At 44.1% G+C, this 21,487-nt stretch overlaps 1 protein-coding gene across 1 annotated transcript; it reads left to right on the forward strand.

The window, feature by feature from the left end:
• The first annotated feature begins 6,750 nt into the window (after window positions 1-6,750).
• Window positions 6,751-20,862, forward strand: LOC149339201 (uncharacterized). Its single transcript, XM_089550421.1, has 4 exons — window positions 6,751-7,172; window positions 8,806-8,866; window positions 8,927-9,092; window positions 20,074-20,862. The coding sequence occupies exons 2-4, from the start codon at window positions 8,836-8,838 to the stop codon at window positions 20,186-20,188; spliced, it is 312 nt and encodes a 103-aa protein (XP_089406547.1). The 5' UTR covers window positions 6,751-7,172; window positions 8,806-8,835; the 3' UTR covers window positions 20,189-20,862.
• Window positions 20,863-21,487: the final 625 nt, after the last annotated feature.

The raw sequence follows: 21,487 nt of genomic DNA on the forward strand, positions 1-21,487 counted from the left end.
TAGCAAGTTTGACAGAAGCCAACAGCCACAGAAACCAAGGGGCACAGGGGATTTTTTTTAAGTTATTTATTTTGTGGTGTTGATCAATTTAGAATATTACTGAATATGTTATCGTTTTTTTAAAGATAATTAATTAGAAAAGCAGAAGAAAAAACAACCACCTGCCGCCGGTGGGATCCGAAGCCGTAGCTCAGAGGTAGAGCACCGGACGCGTAATTCGGAGGTCGTGGGTTCGGATCCCACCGGCGGCAGGTGGTTGTTTTTTCTTCTGCTTTTCTAATTAATTATCTTTAAAAAAACGATAACATATTCAGTAATATTCTAAATTGATCAACACCACAAAATAAATAACTTAAAAAAAAATCCCCTGTGCCCCTTGGTTTCTGTGGCTGTTGGCTTCTGTCATATATATAACGAGCCCCTCATCCCCTTCCCTTGTTTGCTTAATTGCTTAGCGAGGGCCTCGATTCTGGCAGCCTTGACGCCTTAGGAAGCATAAGAGGGTTCTCACGCAGCTTCCACCCTCTCCGTTCGATGACGTTCTACGTCACACCTGCGGTAACTCAGGACGTTCTACGTCCGCCGCTTGTGAACGTGGGTGGCGCTGATGAACACTCTCAAGGTTAGGTTACTTGTAAACATAAATACCCCCGAAAGCAGAAGAATTGACAGCCGTCGCCGTAGCTCAGAGGTAGAGCACCGGACGCGTAATTCGGAGGTCGTGGGTTCGGATCCCACCGGCGGCAGGTGGTTGTTTTTTCTTCTGCTTTTCTAATTAATTATCTTTAAAAAAACGATAACATATTCAGTAATATTCTAAATTGATCAACACCACAAAATAAATAACTTAAAAAAAAAATCCCCTGTGCCCCTTGGTTTCTGTGGCTGTTGGCTTCTGTCATATTTATAACGAGCCCCTCATCCCCTTCCCTTGTTTGCTTAATTGCTTAGCGAGGGCCTCGATTCTGGCAGCCTTGACGCCTTAGGAAGCATAAGAGGGTTCTCACGCAGCTTCCACCCTCTCCGTTCGATGACGTTCTACGTCACACCTGCGGTAACTCAGGACGTTCTACGTCCGCCGCTTGTGAACATGGGTGGCGCTGATGAACACTCTCAAGGTTAGGTTACTTGTAAACATAAATACCCCCGAAAGCAGAAGAATTGACAGCCGTCGCCGTAGCTCAGAGGTAGAGCACCGGACGCGTAATTCGGAGGTCGTGGGTTCGGATCCCACCGGCGGCAGGTGGTTGTTTTTTCTTCTGCTTTTCGAATTAATTATCTTTAAAAAAACGATAACATATTCAGTAATATTCTAAATTGATCAACACCACAAAATAAATAACTTAAAAAAAAAATCCCCTGTGCCCCTTGGTTTCTGTGGCTGTTGGCTTCTGTCATATTTATAACGAGCCCCTCATCCCCTTCCCTTGTTTGCTTAACTAGCAAGTTGTTGATTATTATTGAATAACTAACTTTTAACTATTACTGTTAGGCTTCCTAATTATTGAGAGGCGTGTGGACCAGAGCAATTAATATCCATATCAGTTCTTAGAATTCCGAAAACGCAGATATCCTTGGCGCTGGGGCCAACAGCTTTGGCTACATCGCGCCACAATGCATTCGCCTTCGAGAAGCTTGCAGGCAAAGAAACTTCTCGAGTGCACGTAACTCATCGAAATGACCAAAACTTGTTTGGGCCACAGCGCTGAGGGTAACAGCGTTTGATAAATTAAAAAAATGAAAGTGGTATTACTTACAGTAGGGTACACGCCTCTCAAGAATTAAGATCCTAACAGCAACAGTTAAAAACTGAACGATTCAATTTTAGTCAACCACCCTGCTAGTTAGCACGTCTTAGCTGTATTCTCTTGTATTACACCGATAACAATGCTATGCCGAAATAACGCTCCTCTAACAGCAAAAAAAACTACATTTAAAAATTGTGTAAAGTCACAGCTGAAACACCCTGTATAGTAATTATATTGTCACTGACTACAGAGGATAAAGTGGATACTGGCGTGGCACGGTGCGCTCGTACTGATGTCGTGGTCTGGCCACCGCTTGGGCCTACGATAGGGGTGCTGTCACAGGCGGGATCACAGGGCTAGACGGTAACAGATCAGCGACTTGGTCCGGCAAGACACGGCGTATGGTAGGAGCCAAATACGGGGCCCAGTCAGGAACATGGCGCGCAGGGTCTTGGAAATGTCAAATGAGGGATAGATGGCGGGCGATCTCTTTGCGAACGAAGACTTTGATTTGGTGGCGCAGAGGGAATTCGTCAGCAGTAGGACCAACCAGGGCCAGTGTGGAGGGTGCCTCGTCGCAGGCACCGGCGCGTCGTGTAGAAGCTTGCTGCTTGCGAAGCTTCTCGTAGCTCTGGCAAACCTTAACGGCCTCACTGACAGTGGTAGGGTTCTTCGCGAGGAGTATCTGAAATGAATCGTCAGCAATGCCTTTCAGGATGTGATGAATCTTGTCGGCTTCGGCCATGGTGGGGTTGACACGTTTACAGAGGTCAACGCTGTCCTCAAGGTCTCCTCGGTGTGTTGAGCACGATCATGTAAACGTTTTTCTTCAGCACGGTGCTTGCGCACAGCAGGGTGGCCGACCACTTCCGTAAAACTGTTCCTAAATACGGGCCAAGACGGTAGGTCCGCCTCATGGTTGCGAAACCAGAGGTTCGCGACGTCAGTAAGGCAAAAGATGACATAAATAAGCTTGATCGATTCATCCCACGTGTTGTAGCTGATAACTCGTTCGTACGATGAGAGCCAGTCGTCAACATCTTGGTCGGCTGTGCTTCTGGAGAGAAAGGGTCACACTGCTGGATGACGCCAGAACAAAGGAACGTGGTTTAACTGGCCGCCGGTGTTAAGGCAGTCTCATCTGGCATGGTTGACGCTGGCGGCAGCGTAGGGTTCCGGATTTCCAGGTTGGTACGGGATGTACGCTGTATGCTAGACGGATGTAGGGTAGACAGGCGTAACCACCTCCACACTACGCTAGGCTAAGCTGCGCCTGAAGACGAAGTTACCCCGCTGTCTTGTTGCTGGCTACAACTGTCTACCGTGCACGATCCTATACAGCGGCTCGGTCTCTCCAAGGACGCATAATAAACGCACCCCTACAATGTATATATATAGGCTGCGAGAGCATGAAGTACTTGACTGCTTACAGGAGTATATAGCGAAGTATACGCCTCGTTAAAGGAAACATTTATTCGACTCCGATCTTCCGATCGAAACGTCGAGTAGAATAAATATGTTTCCTTTAACAAAGCGTTTACTGTAAACGCTGTAAGCGAAGCTTTCTTAATTTATTTCTTAATTTATTTTACAGTGCACGTAAGAAGGTGGTCGCTAGTTAGCAATTGGCAAGTACTCTTTAAAAGAATATTAAAATCTATGCATCCTCTTCACGACGATGATGTCTTTATAACATGGAACGGTAAATATGTGTTGTAATGCCGGAGAAACCGCTAAAACGTTTAGACGCTCGGTAAGCTGGGTGTTTCTTGAATTCCAGAAGCTTCTTTCGCGGACAAACATGCTGCTCCGCGCGCTACACGTTTTGGCAAATATAGTTCTTAAATAAGGCAATCTTGACACCTCTACTTGGGAGACAGTTCTTCAATACAAGCAGTCTAAACATCTCTACTTGGGCGACGGTTGTTAAATGGCGTGAAAAGAGATCCGCGCACAGTAAAAGAAGAATGCTCACACATTCTCAAGACCACATCCGATGACAGCGAGCGTCCTCTGTGTTTACAAATACAGCACTGGACCGTAAGACATTCAGGCTGACTCAATCACAGATCTCAGCGCAGAAAATATGACTTCTAAGGTTGTAGCTCTTCACTAGTATAACGTACGAATAATATTTCCGGAAGCCCAATGAAGAAACTACTGCAAAAAATGTAGAACTTCAACGAACTCGAATATGTTGCAGCATGGAAGAGGAATATTTTGAAACCGAATAGAAGTAAAACTAGTAATCTGCGTTACCAATCCGAGCGATAGGCTCTAGGTTACAGGCCGTCACTCCGCTTAAAAGGCCACAAAGGAGCTTTAGGGCTCGAGGTGGATTTATGTTGTTTGAGGCGGGACGAACCACAGATCCGTCAAAGCAACTGTTTGGTTCAAGACCCTTTTCACAAGCGTTTCGTCCCTGAATGTCCAAGCAACTGGATGGAGGAAATCTTGCGCCCATTATCCATTACAAAACCGGTGCATCGCTGCTGCCGGAACGCCAGCTGTTTACAGGCGGTATTCCGAGGCGTGCATTCGGGAAATTCGGGCATAAGATTTAAGGCAGAGTACCTAAATGATATGCGATTCGTTGATCACATTGCCTACCTAAGTCACTCAGGGGATGAACGGCGAAGCATGATCAATTAGTTTGATAGGCAGCACAAACCAGTGGGACTAAAAATTAGCTGAAAATTAAATATTCAACAGTTTCACATCGCTACTAACTTCGCAGTTAGTAGCGATGGGCTGGAGGTGTTAAGAAAATATTTCCACTTAGGGCAGATAGTGGCCGCTGATCCGTATCATGAGCGGGAAATAACCGAAGAAATATAATGGGGTGGAGCGCATAAGGCAGGTTCTCTCAGAATATGAATGGCAGTCTACCAATATCGCTCAAGAGAAAAGATACACCTGTATGTTACCGGTACTCATCTATGGGGCAGAAACGTGGACGCTAATGCATAGGGCATAGCTTAAGTTAAGGGCAACGGTGCGAGCTATGGAAAGAAATGTCAGAGTTGTAATGTCAAGTGACCGGAAGCGGGCGGAGTGGGTGAGGGAACAAATGTGGGTAAATGCCATTCTAGTCGAAATCAAGAGGAAGCAATGGGCTTGGGCAAGGCACTAAGGGGAAGGCAAGATAACCGCTGGTCCGTAAAGGTAACGCAGTGGTACCAAGAGTAGGCAAGCGTAATAGTGGCCGACAAAAATTTAGGTGGGAGGATGAGATGAAGAAGTTTGCGGGTATACGGCGGCCGCAGCTGGCAAAGGACAGGTTTTATTGGAGAGAAGGGAGAGAACGTCGCCCTGCAGTGGGCATAGTCAGGCTGATAATGATGATGACCTGGCGGAACAGGGGATGAAACCGAGCACCTCCAGAGGGCGAGGCGGAGAAGCTTTACCTGAAGGTCGCCGCTTCGGTAAAAACCCTGGAGGAGAGCTTTCGGACAGCGGCTTGAAGACGCGAGGCACTGCAGCACTCGCGGAAAACTCTGCTGAGGAGGCTGCTGTTTCCTGCCTAACTATATGTGTTCAGCCTGGAGCATTCAGCATCAATCCTCCCCAGAGGCTGTGGCGCCGTCCCAAAACCTATAGGACAGCGCACCGGTCCCAAAGTGGTTTCTGCCAGTGGAAAAGCTTATTTCTCGCCGCTAGCACATGGGTGGCGTTCTGCGCCCCCTCGACGGATAGCGTCACGTACGAGCCCATAATGAAGGATTGGGAGGCGCTGATGGATCAAACGTGAGGGGCGCATAGATTCGACGGCTGCCAATTTTCTTTTTTTATTTCGTGATGTCGAATCACTAAGTGTGAACGTACCGTACGAGGTTTACGCGCGCGCTCTATTAATATTGTTATGAATGAGAGCCTGCGGGACATGCCAGACGCTTCCGCATATGGTCTGGCCATCGACATTCCCGTCGTGGTTATGTGCATGTCTCCCACTTCTTAGACTGGGAACATTGCGATGAACGCCAAGGCCGCCTCTAGAATCTCGAGCTCCTTAACTAGTCGGGCTCATGAGCGATCGCAATCCCAATATGAAGAAGCTCGTATTCGAATGTCTCGTGAGAAATTCCGGTCTTAGGCAAAGCATTCGCAAACTACGACCTGCAATATGTGCATCTGCTGCATGCCCAGAAAGCGGTGCATTGCCAAGAAGATTGCCGTCATTACAACGCATTTCTCGCAAGACAAAGCACTAGCCGCAATGCTTGAGCGAAGCGGAACTGAGGCGTAAAACCACAGTTGTTTAAGGTATTTCAGAAAACATCCAGCGTGAAACATTTTCCTTACCGTAATTCCTCAATGTCCTTTCTCATCTTATGCAGTAAAAGCTGCTATAGGGAACTTCTAGGCTAGAGCTCCACTTTCGCCTGTCGAGTGCAGCCGGTGGCGCCGCGGGGAATTTTCCTGGGTGCATTCCCTTAATACGGGATGGCGCTGTCGTTTGCATAACGCCAAAGCTAGGTAATCTGAATTGCATGGTGGCGCTCCAGCTGTTCTTCGTAGAGCGTAATGGCGGATTCAGAGAAGCAGCAGTGGTTCTCGCTAGTCCACGCAATCAACAGCGAGAGCGCACGCATCGGCAAAGTGAATATACAGCTATGCGTAACCTGCAACTAACCAAACACGACGCCGTACTGCTCTTCGCAGCTAGCGGTAGGCCTCCTGTGCTAGTAAACACCGAAAGCAGAAGCGGGATGAACTTCCTGGGTGCCCGGGACTCGGGCCGTCGGTCCCCGGAGATGGCGCCGGGTTGCCTTCGTCACCGCTCGCCAAGCGAAAATGGCCCGGATAAGAAGAGAAGTACTCCCTAATGACCACGCTATAGCTTCAACGCAGGCCAAGAGAAACAATTAATCCAAACGCGGCAGCCAAGTTACATAGCAAGACAAGCAAGCTAGGCAGAACCACAGCCGAAGAGTAGCGGGAAGCTAACTATAATTTTTGGCTCCCACTGGCAATGCAGTGCTAAGCCGTTAGCTTAAAGGTGCACTGTAAGAAATGTGTGTGAAATGACAGGCATTTTTACGGAAATTTTCTGTTGTCATACAGAGAATATCTGTTTTGCGCCCTTAACAGAAACACGTTCACGCAAAAGAAAGTAATTTTCTGTTTTTGGAGCCGCAACACGCCCATTTCACCGAAAGTTGGTGACGTAAGCACCGCCGTTACACAAAAAAGTGATCCGAAAAACCTTTGCTACTTTTCATCAATCACGTTACATATTTTAAGCGTCAAAAAGTTTCTACGCGCAATATTAGCGCGCAGAATGAGAAGCAGTACTATTTGCTGCGATCCTGCATTCATCGATTGACGGCATCATGGAGGACGGCATGGACGTGAACCGGGAGCTAGGATAATACCGGCGTGCTGTGTCCGTGATTTTCACTGATCAGACCGTTCGCACACAAGGTGAGTGGTGCACATTTTTACCGGCATGAATGATACGCTTTTTGTCGTCTTTTGGGAGTATTGTTGCGGGCTTGTACTGCTGTTGAACAGGGCAGTGAAGATAAATCGCCGGCGGACATTGAGCGTGCCCACCACAGCCGCTTCACCGCTGATGCGTCACTGCTGCTTTACTGTCTCTCACAAAAGGTGCACAGCGCGCGGAAGAGAGAGGAACACAAGCGAGAAACACGGAAGAGTGCGATAGTTTGCGGGAAAATGCACAAATTTTGCTTTGTCTGGAGATATGCACTCCTAAAAGAACCGAGTGAGTAAGCGCGGGAAATTTTAGGCCAGGGAAGTACGCGATTGGTTAGCGGAGGAGGACGTCAAAGAGCGCGGGATTTTCAAATTCGTTTCTCGTCTAAGAAAGGATCATAAGTGTACGTTGTGTCTTTTTATTTTTATTGACGTTTATTCATGCCGGTACAAGTAATGCAGTAATTGTGTTCATTTTGTAAGATTTAACTGATCTTATCTTTGGGCCGAAATAGCGTTGCACGGGTTAACGCAGGCTGAAAAGTTTCTACACAGGCGTTTCAAATGCCGTACTTGCGCTGTCACAGGGAAGTTTTTCAATGGCACTGATGTCATTGGAGCCGACATTCGAGATTTTTGAGCGCCTTCGACACGCGAGCTCAGTCCATATCCTCCAATGTCAATCGCATCGCTTCGGCCAGCCTGTGGAATAGGTCAAGGGAGGAGTAACTTTATGAAAGATGGCCAAATTATGCATATTAAAATACAAATTAAAAAAGGGGGGGGGGGAATCCTAGGCTGGAGGCGCGAGCCACCGCCCGATACGAAGGGTTAAGCCACTACCATCCATACACCCGCCCGCCCACAACCGTGCCGCGCGTGTCTGCTTGGGCTCTGTGGCTGTTGAATACGATATCTGCTGCTTGCGTTTTTCTGGTGCTTCTATAGTAAATAGTTCGCGTACTCGCTAAATGGGCGCTTCGAGATAACAGTACACCATTCAGCATTCACTACGCGAGCTCGAACTTTCCGCAGCACTGCGCCGATCACGACGACTGCGCACCTTAGTACCTCGTACTATGCTACTTAAAACGTAGTCATTTACAAACAATTTGCTCGGTTGCTTGAGATAAAACGCAAGCTGCGCTCTACTTATGTTAAATAATTCCCCTGTGACCTAGTAGTGTGACATTTGAGGGGGCTGGCAGGTGCAAGGTTATTCACTACCGGTCTGCCGGATTAACTGCAGTGCTAGGACAGTCTCTCGACACCACTCGATGGAGGGCCTCTTTTGCTCTTGAGAGGCATTTACACTGTGTTCTTGGGCTGCATTTGACTAAAACGGTGCAATGTTTATGTATTGTAGATAATCCAGCACTTGTAAATGCCTATGCTGATTTTAGGGCCTTTATATGTGGTTGACGCTTATTTGTATACACTCCAAAGCATTTCACCACGCATTGTTGGGAAAAATAAGAGCCTGAGCAAGCGCAGAAATGACTTATTTATGCTTGTACTCTGCTGCATGCTTATTTGTAACTGGTTTAAAGTTGCAGCTTTCACATGGTGCTACTTTAGTAGACAATTCTTATACGCATTTAACTCCCTCTTATGCCAGGGATCTGCCAGTGATGACGACATCGGGGACATGCCATGTTCTCCTTTCATCATTGCAAAAGGTATAAGTCTGTGGTACTGCACTCGGGCGAGCATTCCTGATTTAAAACTTGTTTGTGCAGGAGGCAGTTTCCTTACTGCAAGGAGCTTCACCATATGCATCGACACCCTGCCAGTGATGCACGCAGCCAACCCATGTCAGGCTTTCAAGCTTATGTTTTTGGTGCACTTTGCTTTCAATGTTGTGTACCCCAAGGAAACAAGCCTCTGCCTGGAGTTCACACAGCAGTAAGTACCTATATCGCTTGTTAACTGAGTTGTGATAACCTTTCTTGTTTTGGTTCTGCCACTTCTCAAATACGCAGTGATAATAAAAGTTATAGGTACATACCACTTTATCATAAGACCTTTTTATGAAAATGCTAACAAAGTGCAGAAGCAATTTTTAAAAAAAGTAAGAAAATGTTTGCTGAACCCAGGCAACGAATCAGCTATGGAATGAAATTTTGCTGCTGCTGCTGCTGCTGCTGCTGCTGCTGCTGCTGCTGCTTGGTTAATGCAGCTGGTAAAATAGCGCTCTGAAAAAATCTGCGGAAAGGAAAGACAGATAAAACTATTTTTTGTGGAGTTGATCTTCAACCACTTCTTCACAGATTATGGCTATACTACCTGCATTGCATGGTGCCCAGTCACTAATATGAAAAGGTTGGAAGGGGTACATGGTACTAAATTGCTTATGAGATTATGTAGTAGTATATGGCTATTTTGGTGGAAGTCATACACGTTGCTTGCTCATAGGGGTCATAGATACTTGTCCAGAGGAGCACAGCACCTGGGGGAGAGGGTTTACTGAAGAGTGCATATGTGCATGCAATACCAGTAACCCTTTTGTGGCTATGTAACCATCCATTGTTTATGGATAGATTTGAATGCGTCGCCATGCAGATGTGATGGATTTGACGTCGTAGATGGTACTTCGCAGAAATTGTCAGCATTCTTTCGCTATTAGTAAGTACGAGGACTTGTGTTCATGTAACTGTGCGATGAACTTTGTGATGGTTTGATCGCATTTACACTACGGCTGCTGGAGCTTCTTTGATCTTGAGCTCTGGCAGCTGATGTGGTTCTGGCGTTATTTGGAGGGTATGCTATATTTTGTATTTTGTTTTTGTATTTTGTGGTGCTTAATCGGTGTTCGGATAGGATAATTGATGAGGATTTAAATATTTGTCCAATGTCTGGTGCTTTTCATTGCTTTATTATGTGGAAACACATTTGTCTTGTAATCTAAGCCAATTTTTAATACTCTGCACTTTAAAATAAAAGTTTGAAATATGAACACACTTAGCGGAGACAACTTATGCTCAGAAGAATAAAGGTTATGTTAACCATTTGTGTTAGAGAAATGGAACAGAAAAAGCAAAGATAGCTTCATAAGTCGCATTGAAGCTGTACTTTCGTCAAGAAGAAATCAGCTGCCTCAAATAAGAGCAAATCTATTTTGATTGCAGCGTTTGAAGTTTCAGTATATAGTTTTTTGCTGTGAATAGATCATGTATACTGTACATTACCATTGGCCACTGTGTTTTCCCGTCTGTTCAGTATTCAGAGGATTTTGACTTAAATAGTCGGGGAAACCATGGAAAAGTCAGGAACTGAAAGAAAGTAGCTTGCTTGACACCCTGGTTTAGTGGCGGGTCATGCATGGTTTTTGTACTTATCATGTCAGTCAACATGACTGGAATCATGGTGTAAGTGTACAAGCCTTTGCAACCACAGTGCTTCATTTTTGCAGCCAATGTTTTGAGCACACTAAGTCAATGAGGCTTCCTTGTTCACGTTAGCAGTCATTTTGTGAGTTCTGTCAAAAAATAATCTTCTTTAGCTCCAGAATTTTTTGGAATGGCATTCATCTGCTAAGTCTTTTGTCTATATAACTCACAATGGGGTTATTAAATAGAGCAGTGAAATTTTTGTATGGTGTGCTCTCACTACTGACTGCGAGAGGAGGCTGTGGCTAAAGGTACGCCGGATGGACCCGGTGCATTTCCTCCCCTTAGTACGTTGGGTAGACCCGGAGCATTTTTTTCCAAATACATCGGACAAATCTGAGTGTGTTTTTCAAAGTCCGGCCATTTGATTTTTGCCTGGCAGTCTGCTCGATTTACTCTCATAGTTCTCCTTTGAATTCTATGAGGATTAGTCATACCTTGGGCTCAAGAATGTTTACTCACTGCCCGGAATGGGCCAATTGGTGTTTGGCGCACATGATCTGAGAGCTCCATGCAATGAACTGCTTGATCGCATGACAAACACCATGTTCTCCGGTTGCACCGTTCACCACATGTCGTTTGATTAGGGTGTGTGAACTGCAAAATTATCCCTGGCTATTTCCATGCAGCATGGTGCACATGTGTGCTTTTCTGTTGTACGGTGAAGTCCGCTATGTGAACTTGAAGGTTTGTTTACTTGCGACGATCCGCTGTCCCTCAGTCGAAGCTGAGTGCGTGTGCAGGATCAGTGCTCCAAATACACGTGTGGTGTGTGGCATTGGCTGAGAAGGGCCCATTGGCTCATGCTAAGCTCGAACCACTCAATATGTGCAAATTTCCGCCTGAAAGACCAAGCAGCGAGCTAGGCACTTTCCTTGTATTCCCCTCAGAAATGTCAATGTTGGCCCGGAAGTGGTCTGTACATGCTTCCTGCTTTGTGGTTGCTCCTCCACAATCTTCTTGTGTATTGTGGTGGAGTATCTCTTCGAGTCACCTAGGTCAACGCTGTAAATAAATTCCCCATACTATTGCTTTTCAATGGCTGTGAGGCATAATATAAATATTTTAAAGATGAATATTATATCAGGCCGCCGCGGTGGCTCAGTGGTTATGGTGCTCGGCTGCTGACCCAAAAGACGCGGGTTCGATCCCGGCCGCGGCGGCTGGAATTTCTTTGGAGGAGAAATTCTAGAGGCCCGTGTACTGCGCGATGTCAGTGCACGTTAAAGAACCCCAGATGGTCGAAATTTCCGGAGCCCTCCACTACGGTGTCTCTCTTAGCCTTAGTCGCTTTGGGACGTTAAACCCCATAAACCAACCCAACCAACCAATATTATATCGGGTGATAAAAAAGAGCTAGCATTATGTTTCTTATGTAATACGGATAGGTGCATCTAGGAATATGCGTTCTGTGCAGAGCATAGGGGCTCAATCTAGCAAGCATTCTGCTGCGCTTCAGTGCTGGTGATAACTTGCTTAAATTATGAGCAGAGCTGACAGATTACAAGACCAGTGCGAAAGCACCAAGCCGCTGGTGCACGCCGCGTAGCTTGCTGCTTATATATGTGAACTGGTGCGAGCGATGGTAGTGCTATATGCACGTGCAACCGGGTGTGAAGACATATATCTGAGATTTTTTGGGAGAGCTGGGCTTGTTTTACTGCATCTGAATGACAGCCGGCGATATAAGAATGGGAAAACTTCCATTTGAAACTCCTCACAAGTCACAATATGTGGCATGCAACTTGCAAATGCTTCGCAGAGAAGAGTGTTGCACGCAGCAGTAGTGCACTGGCTGGCAGCATCCACTATCATGTTGGATGAGATTTATCCATGGGCCGGAAGCTACATCCTCCATACGCTCAGTGAGAATGAACAGTCTTTGAGGTGTATCTTTAGACACCGCAGCGAAAGAAAAGCGCAAATTAGAAAAGCGGAGAGTTTAGTTAGGCTTGTGTTGGATACATTGTGCTGCGGGAACGACGAAAGAAGAAAAAGATGCAAAAAATTCTTTTTACACTATATGATATATGCAGATGCCTCCAGAGATGCGGAAAAGAGGGAAGTGTGCTTGGTATGCGTCCAATGTCTCATAAACAATGGCCAAGGGCAGATCTCTGAATAACATGCAACTTTTCATTTCCAGCAGTTTGTAGATTTCATGCCAGTGTCCTTGCATGGAGTTAAGGACCCCATATTTAACTAAGTAATCAGTGATGACAGTTACCAAACAACGCTTTGCCAGTAGCTTCCCAGTCTGTGTGCACAGGCGTATACGGTAGCAGAACAGTCCCTCAAAATACACAGTGATTCACAAGTACCACCTTAAGATGTGTCCCAGCCTCCGTACTTTCTTAATTTTCTCCTTTCAGTAAGTGTAACCCCTGCAACATTGCCAGGTAATTTTGGCAGTATCACGTTGCCTTAGGGACGACCTTACCGCACCTTGTGTGAGCCCTTGCTGAGGCCCATACTTGCAAAGCCTCTCATTATTTCCTTTTGTTTATATTACCTTTTTATATTGCAATTTTTTTTTCGGTATTTTTCAGAGGGAAGCCTAATTGTAAAACAAAATTGTGCTTTACAGTACATTACCACAAGCTGTGCCCTTAGATGGCTGTAGCCTGAAGGGATACTGCAAACCAATAGCGGCAACCGGAAGTCGCCACCACAATGCCACCGAAGGTCACGGACCACCGACTTTGCAAGCAGATAGTACGGTTTAAAATATAGAAGAGCAAAGAGGCTTGCCACTGAAAGATGAGTTTAGTTACATGAACTTAAAATGCTGACACCTTCAGATCCTCTTCTAAAAGTGCAGGCATAAGCAATGCATAGATATTATATGTCGGATTAAAATTTCTTTAATAAATCAACCAGTCCGAGGGACATAAATAGAATGGGCATCAAAGTGACACAAATAGTATAGTTATTCAAAGAGCAGTGGCAGCAACAAGATCCCAGTAATGAAAGGACCGATAAAGAGCTTATTTGGTAAGAAACAGTCGCATAGAGTGAGCTCCCGATTTATCCAAGCGAGTCAGTTGTTTCTGTTGCAGTGCCCCAGAAGCACTTGCACTTGCGTTACGGGGAAAAAAAAACAATACTTATTAGATGGCGCAGCATGATGCACTTTTCACCAAGGTATCTTTGCCACCGTTGTACACATTTCTTTTTCGGTACTCATGAAATTGCTAGCTAGAAGGGAGGCATCAGAGGCAAAAAAGCACTCACTTCAGTCATTTCATTTTCTGTGAAGTGCTTGATCACATTCTTCACCATCACGTGAAATATTTTATTCTAAATTGTTTTGCCGCAGTAGTGAACTGCCACATCTGGCACACACCTAAATGCTCTTTCATGACTGTCATATTAACCAAGAAGCTCAGGTAATCGCAGAAAGTTTTCGTTCTTTAGAGTGAAAAGCTAGAACAACACTTTCTGTTGGGCAAAGAGCTGCACAGAAGGCGGCAACGTGGATGCTGAACTGCCAACTTTTATATCAGAAGAAACGGGGACAGCTATTTGTACACCTTCCTAGCTGTCGTATACACGACGAAAAAAGCTAGGCAAAGTCCATTTGATATGAAAGCTTGTATCACGGAACAACAAAATAAGACAAAAACATTCGACAAGGAGATTTTTTTTAGGCGGAAAAGACAGGGAATGGGCCAGCAAGAATTTGCGCAGCTGTATCTATGAAGCAGCAAAAATCCAAAGGTTGCGAAGAATGGCCAACAAGAAACATGCCAAAAACCACGATGAAAACAAGTGAAAAAATAAGACATGCTCTTGAAGGTTACAAGTGATAGAAGAGATAAAGAGCTCAGAGGGCAGCAAGTAACAGGCCAAAAAGCTAAAAAGTTAAAAGTGATAAAATTTGACAATGAGGGAAAAGACGAAGTGTAAAACCAGGAGCAAGTGGTGAAGGCAAAAAATTTAAAAAATACTGCTGAAGGCCCAGGATACACATGATGAGACAAGTGTTGTGTAGCTAAAACCAGGCATTGGATGGCAGGTAGGGTAGTTCTTTTTCTGATAATGAATAATGCTGCCATCTTGGCATTCACTGTCGGAACTGTAAAATTTTGGAAACAGGACGTTTATCCGAATTTCAAAGAATGGAATTCATAGCGAAGAACAAGAACTCACTGGCTTGTGAAATCATAAAAGCAGGCAAGGTACTGGCAATGAAGGACCAGTGCATAAGGAAACCTTCAGTTTCATTATTTGAAAAAGTACCAGCCTATTTGTCATGCAATACCAGTTTTTATATATGCAACACTTGTCTCACCATGTGCACCCTCGGCCTTCAGTCGTATTTTTCATTTTTTGCCTTCACCACTTCTGGTTTTACATTTGGTCTTTGACCTCATTGTCACTTTTGCGACTTTAATCTTTTTAGCCTTTTGTCCTGTTATTCATTGGCCTGTGACGTTTTTATCACTTTTATTGGTTTTAGCTTTCAAGACCATGTCTTGTGCACTTGTTTCCACCCTGGTTTCTTCCATGTTCCTTGTTGGCCATTCTTCACTAACTGCTTTTCTGCTGTGTCCTAGAAACAGCTGTGCAGATGCTTACTGGCTTATTCCCTCTGTTTTTTCAGACTAAAAAAACCACTTGTCACATTGTTTCGGGGTATCTCCTGATATGGTTTCACATTTTTTTGCCATGTGTGCTGACAGGAAACTGTACAAAAGTTGATCATTCAGTGCTTCAGTCCATGTGGTCCTCCTTCTGTGTAGTCTGTTATTTTTTTTGCCCTGGTTCCTCACAGATTGCAAAAAGCCAGTCTAACAGCCATGAAATACCATATATGCCTTTTATCTTGATGAGGTGCTCTAAGACATTCTTGAAGAGTTTCTTCGCTTGTGCCATGATGAGTTCATGCTCCTTGTCAGTGCATTTGCTATGCTTCATTCTTAGACTTGCCTCTGTGCAAGCTTGATTTGGTGCGAAGTGATTTGTCAAATATTCGAGGCTTCTAAGAATCTGTGCCATGTGCCTCCAGTCATTTTATCCAGTTGCCGCTGGTGATTACATGGGATCCTTGTTAAAGAGCTTGCAGCACAAACAGAATACTCTGTCTTAATAAGTTAAATATCCATCGTCCACTGAAGACTTGTTTTTGAGGTGTCTTTGAGAAACCTTGTTTAGGATATATGGTAATGCTCACCTAGGAGAAATTGATTAAAAGGAAAGGATTCCCACTGGAAAATATTAAATGACAGCCATGTTGAACCTCATTTCTTAGATGAAAAATGTCCAAGGAATACATGGTTCTAATGTACCCCACCCCCCTCCTTCAAATCCCCCTCCCTTCCAGTTGCACCTATGAATCTGCCCCTGCAATAACCACTAAAATGTCTTGAATGGTTGTAATATTCGGTCACGGACGGGACCGGCCAGATTTACTTTGGTGTTATCGTAGTCAACATGTGTTACGTTGGTGTACCTATCCGTGAAGCAGCAGAGAAGTGGTATCCAGATTTTTAAGTTGTGTGTTAGTTTCCTAGAACCATGAGCACAGTCCACCTGTCCCACTTTTCATGCAATCTCTCTTCTCTGGGTCGCTGTGTTTGACGATGCTGGCCTTCCCAGGGCATTTCCGCTTCTTTTGAAACCATTATTTAGCTCATGAAGCTGATGTTTTAGTGTTGCCTGCTCCGCTTTTAATAGTGACTACAAAAAAGCCAGCATAACAAAATTTTGATAGCGTTAAATTGGGTGACAGGAAAATTGAAACCTTTTTCCAGTTGGATATGTAGAAAATGGTACAAGCGTTATATTTATCATCACGGATTCCTTCTGTTCCTAATAATAGTGCCTTGGCTGCAGATTGGTGTGAAGAAGGTCTGGCGTACCACTCTTCTGCATACACAGGGCAAAAGTTTAGTGGGGCGAAACAGCTATTGTCGACATGAGCTGAACTTATTAAGGTTAAACAGTAGGCCGTGCAAAGTTAGCCAGGCTAGATCAGGTTAGTTTTAACCTTAGTACGATAATTCATCTTGTTCCTGTACTTTAAAAAGGGCTTTTTCCATCGTCTCTGCTTTTTCTTGAAAACTGTCACAATGCACCAGCAATTTTAGCACTTCGGCATTCTTTTTCTTTCATAAATTGTCTTGCTTAGAACTGCGCATAAGGCAAGACAGCTTGTTAGGAGAGTTCATTTGCTCAGTCCATAGCTACAATGCAAGAGGCAGGACAGGTGATTGGGTAGAAGTAAACGAATTTCAAAGTAAAAACAAACCATGCCGACATAATGCCAGACACAGGAAATCAAATCTCTGTTTCTAAGTTGCCAGAATGCTGCACAAAATTTTTGTCTACATCTATGCACATAGCAACAATAGTAGCACTACAACCATTCTCTACAAAATCATTCAAATTTTCTGTGCCCATTTTCTCGCCATTCGGAATTAAAAACATTTTTTTGTCCAAGACAGGTATTTCTTGTGAACGAGTAACTATGGGCTCACAGTCCAAAATCCCGTGAGTCTCAAAGATGATGATTAGCAAAAAGCCCAGTCTACATTTAGGTCTGTAATTAACGCCTAAAATCAAGCAGTGCTGCTCTGCAGCACTGGGTGCCTAAAAGAAGAACTAGCTATAATGAAATTCTCACAGAGCAGAGCATGCAAAAGGGAGAGAAATGGTGCACACATTATTTCCTACCACCATTAAATGCAATACAGCTTGACACAGTCAGATGTGTTCCGATTTAGATAATGCACAGGGCGTGCTGAAGGCAGTATTAAGTTCAAAGATGGAAAGAATCTGCACAACTGAGACGGGACAAGGGCTAAGCAGTGAACTGACAAAGCTCTCTAAGCACAACTCTCCTCCCCTACCCCTTTCCTTTCTGCCGCAGCAGAGCTTACAGGTGGAAAGAGTGTCATTTAGATGGTCCTGCCCGCAACAAACGACACCTGAAACTATGCCGCGTCTGTAAGGTGCATGCACCCTTTGCAACCCTCTACAGTAGCGAGTTATGCACTCATTTTGGCATGCTTCAGGCATACATATTGTCTCCCTCATTTTGAAGAGCTCTGGAAATGTCTCTTTTGAAGGTCAAGGGACAGAGGGAAGGCGGGTAGAGGATGGGAGGATGTAGCATAACACCCACAGGGCAACTCAGCATCCCCATTTTGGTGACGTCTTGTGCGATTGCACCGGTCACCCTCCCCTAAGGCTGGCATTGCTCCCACTTGTCGGAGACAGGTTCACTGCTAATGGGAAGTTTGGGTTTTTTCTCTTCTGTATTTTGATTTGCATTCATTTGAGCGTGAACTGTTAGGCAATGCTTCATAGTGTGACTATAGCTGGATACAACTGAAGAATGCAGCAGCAAATGCCCCTATGGTGTTGAATGATTCTGACGACTTCATTGTTAATTCCCATGCACTTGCTAATCCATCACACCAGCTGGCAAAAGGAAAGGATAAACCACAAATTAGCCAAAATAACCACTACATCGTAATGGTTGGTTGGTGCCGTCGACTGGAAGACTTCCTTTTTGCGGCATTTGAGCCTACAGTCTTGAATTGTATACTATGCAAGATAACCCATGCATACAGCATTGCATATTGTGGCATATACCTCGCTATGTGTGCCTCAATAAACTGGCTCCTCAGTCAATTACGTGAGGATTGCTGATGAGAGATACAGCATTGTTATTGCTGCATTTGACATGAAGCTTTCTTGATGGGTGCGCTGTAAGCCGCACATATTTCTTCCAAAGTGCATCTGTAGGGGGAATTTATATGTGGAAGGAGTGAGGAGCCCAGGATGCTGTACAGACACGCTCAGCTGTGTTGACTAGCCTCGAGGACTGCTATGCGCGATAGTGAAAGTACCTTTTCCTTGCAGCCCAGTTCAAACTGAGCATAAGCCAGGATACTGAAAAAGGCTGTTAGTACTTGCATTGTTGAGGCCTGCATGTGAGCCGTACTAGCGGCGTATGGGGAAAATGCTACAGCACTGAATATGTGCGACTTCCAATGCTCAACGAAAAGTTTTATTCGAAGCTATTGCTTAATTTTGTTTTGATTCTGCCTACAGAGAATATTTTGTGTGCATTCTGCATGTGTCTTTAGCTGGGTTATTGCTTGAGGTTGTGGTCAGAAAAGTTTCATCACTCAGGGCAGCAGGCACTTTGCACTATTCTTGGACAGTGAAAGCTGAGTGCAGATTTAAGAGGGTAACGTCACATTCACGTAACAGCTTGCTCTGCAGCACTAGACCTCATTTTAGACTTGCGTATCACTAGTTGGGCATTAGTAATACAAACAAGCCTCTGCTCAGTTCTGTTAATTCCATCTTCACTAAAATGTGCATATCCCTCGTCATGCATCTGAATCTCTGTAAAGACAAAACACGTCAATATGTGCTGCAAACTTACTTATTACCTGTCAAAAGATGTTTGCTTACGGCTGTGCTTTCGGGTGACACAGAATAGGCATGCTGATGATTCGGCCTATGTATACATAGACATTGCTACTCTGGTGTGAGAGAGCGCTTTGAAGGAACATTGAATGGAAACTGAAGTTGGCCTTTGTCAAGAGGCTAGTCTGATTGCAAGGAGACTGAAATGGTGCTTTTACAAGCTACATAAAATGAAGAAACAAAGTGCAGGTGTTGTCATCATTGCCTCATTTTCTAAGTAGACTGCAATCTACTGACATGTCAGATTTCTGGGTGCAGATAACAAGGCCCTAAGCAGCCCCGCAACTAACTTCAAAATGTGGTCATGAAGTCCTTTTCGGCGTATACATCAGAATTTGAATTTAGTGACTGGAAAATTTCTAAATGTAGTTTTCTCAGCAATAAATGCATTTTTCGCTGCCACACTGACATCAACAAAATGGTTTGATTCGATTTATTGGGGGTTAACGTCCCAAAGGGACTTACGCCATGAAGGACGCTGTAGTGAAGGGCTCCGGAAATTTCAACCACCTGGGGTTCTTTAACGTGCACTGAATTTGCACAGCACACGGGCCTATAGAATTTCGCATTCATCGAAATTCGGCTGCCGCGGCCGGTATCAAACCCACGTCTTTCGGGCCAGCAGCAGAGCACCATAACCACTGAGCCACCGCGGCGTGCAACAAATTGGGAAAGTGCAGACAGAATGAATTTTTCCCAATAACAACAGGTTTCATGGAGTTGTTTTTGCATCCCATTAAAAACTAGTGTTAGAGTTCAGTGAGCAGCTTTCACGCAAGTAACAAAACACTATGGTTGTTAAAAACCTTATTAAAGTGAACATTTAGGAAAGGTTTATTTTGGCTTGAAGTCTGGTTTTGTACTGAGTACTAAAGACTACTGGATATATTCACTAGTGCACACAATGAAACTGAAATGTGGGCTACAAAGGAATTAAATTTTGGGGTAGGAGGAGGGGTGCAGTCTTCTTGCAATGTTTATTACTTCTTTGAAGACTGTATAGATATGCTCACTGTCCGAGGAGTAACAATGTTCTGTCCTTGTTTCAGGACCATTGCAGCTGTGAATCCTGTCCGGGGAACGAAGGCAGAGCACTCGAAGAAGAAGCAACACTGCCCCTCTTCAAAAGTTCCTTCCCTCATCATGCAAGACTTTGACTTTTAACTGTTCTGAAATCTGACAACTTTTTAAATCAATATTTTGTGTACGCTGTGATAAACCAAACAGCCTGTGGCATGACTTATCATGCAGTAGTCACAAGAGTGGATGTTCTATGTATAGAGAATCAATGTTATATGGTTACACTGAAAAGTCAAACAGCTTGTGGCATGCTTTATGTGCTGTTGCTTCTATCTCACTTCATTTCGTACTAGTGTCAGGCAAGACACAATTTGCTTAAGATGCCTTATTTATGCTTATACTTGCTGTTACACTTCAGTGGCTGGTTGTATGAATTGTAGCACTACTTTCTATCTTGTCTGTGTTACTTTTTTCATTTTAAAGTTATTGTAGTCTCAAGATAAGACGTACTAACTGGAGTGAAAAAATGTTTTGCAGTTAAACTGTGATAAGGCAAACAGCCCGTGGCATGCCTTATGTCCTATTGCTTTCATCTTGCTGCTTAATGCAGCACTAGTCATGAGCAAAGCATATTTTTCCAATACTCTCCTTCTGCGTATGCTTGCCTTTAGTTTAGTGACTGGTTGTGTTCATTGTTCAGGTATTATTACTTCGTGTCGTATTCATTGTATTGTATTACTATTTTAGAGTGAATCATGCCATTCTGTATGACAGAAAGGCACAGGTTTCGTTTCTACTTTACTTGCCATTACTGCATATTTTGCATTATTTTACTGTATGCCTGTAGGGCAGGCAGGGCAACGTAAGTTTCTTTTTTTCTTCAGCCACCCTCCTACCGTTTAACTTAAGTGATGCTGAAAGATATTACTGTATAGTAAAATATCAGCCATGATTGCATTGTTTAGCACTGCATATTTTCCAATATTCTTGAATACTCACTTGCCTTTGCTTGTGATTGTTTAAAAGCGGTGAAATATTTCATTCTATTGAAATGTGGCAGCAGTCCTAATGTTCTGTGTCTGTTTTTATGTCAGTCATTAAAAGATGATCTGAAAGAAATAAAGTGTGTGAAATGACAGAACATGGAGCTTCACTGAAAATTTCTGTCATGAAAAAAAAACTGTGAAATGACAGAAAAAAGTAAAAACAGAAAATTTCTGTCATCCTCACAGACATTTTCTGTTAATTGTTAACAAGAAACCCTGTGAAATGACAGAAAAAGTAAAAACAGAAAACATACAATAACAGAAAATTTCTATCGTCTTAACAGAAATTCTATGTTAGTCGAAAACAGAAAAGATCTGTAAAATGACAGAAAAAGTAAAAAACCGAAAACATAGCATAACAGAAAATTTCTGGCAGGCCAGCTGCCAGAAAATTTCT

The sequence above is a fragment of the Amblyomma mixtum genome, chromosome 6 (genome assembly GCF_055824585.1).
Source record: "Amblyomma mixtum isolate Tamu chromosome 6, ASM5582458v1, whole genome shotgun sequence".
NCBI classification, from domain to species: Eukaryota; Metazoa; Arthropoda; class Arachnida; order Ixodida; family Ixodidae; genus Amblyomma; species Amblyomma mixtum.

What these genes read in the sequence shown, in the direction of transcription:
- LOC149339201 (XM_089550421.1), top strand. Translation starts at nt 8,836, where the DNA reads ATGCCATGTTCTCCTTTCATCATTGCAAAAG. An exon ending in TCCTTTCATCATTGCAAAAG is followed by an intron (nt 8,867 to 8,926) that starts GTATAAGTCTGT and finishes TTGTTTGTGCAG; the next exon opens with GAGGCAGTTTCCTTACTGCA. An exon ending in TGCCTGGAGTTCACACAGCA is followed by an intron (nt 9,093 to 20,073) that starts GTAAGTACCTAT and finishes TCCTTGTTTCAG; the next exon opens with GACCATTGCAGCTGTGAATC.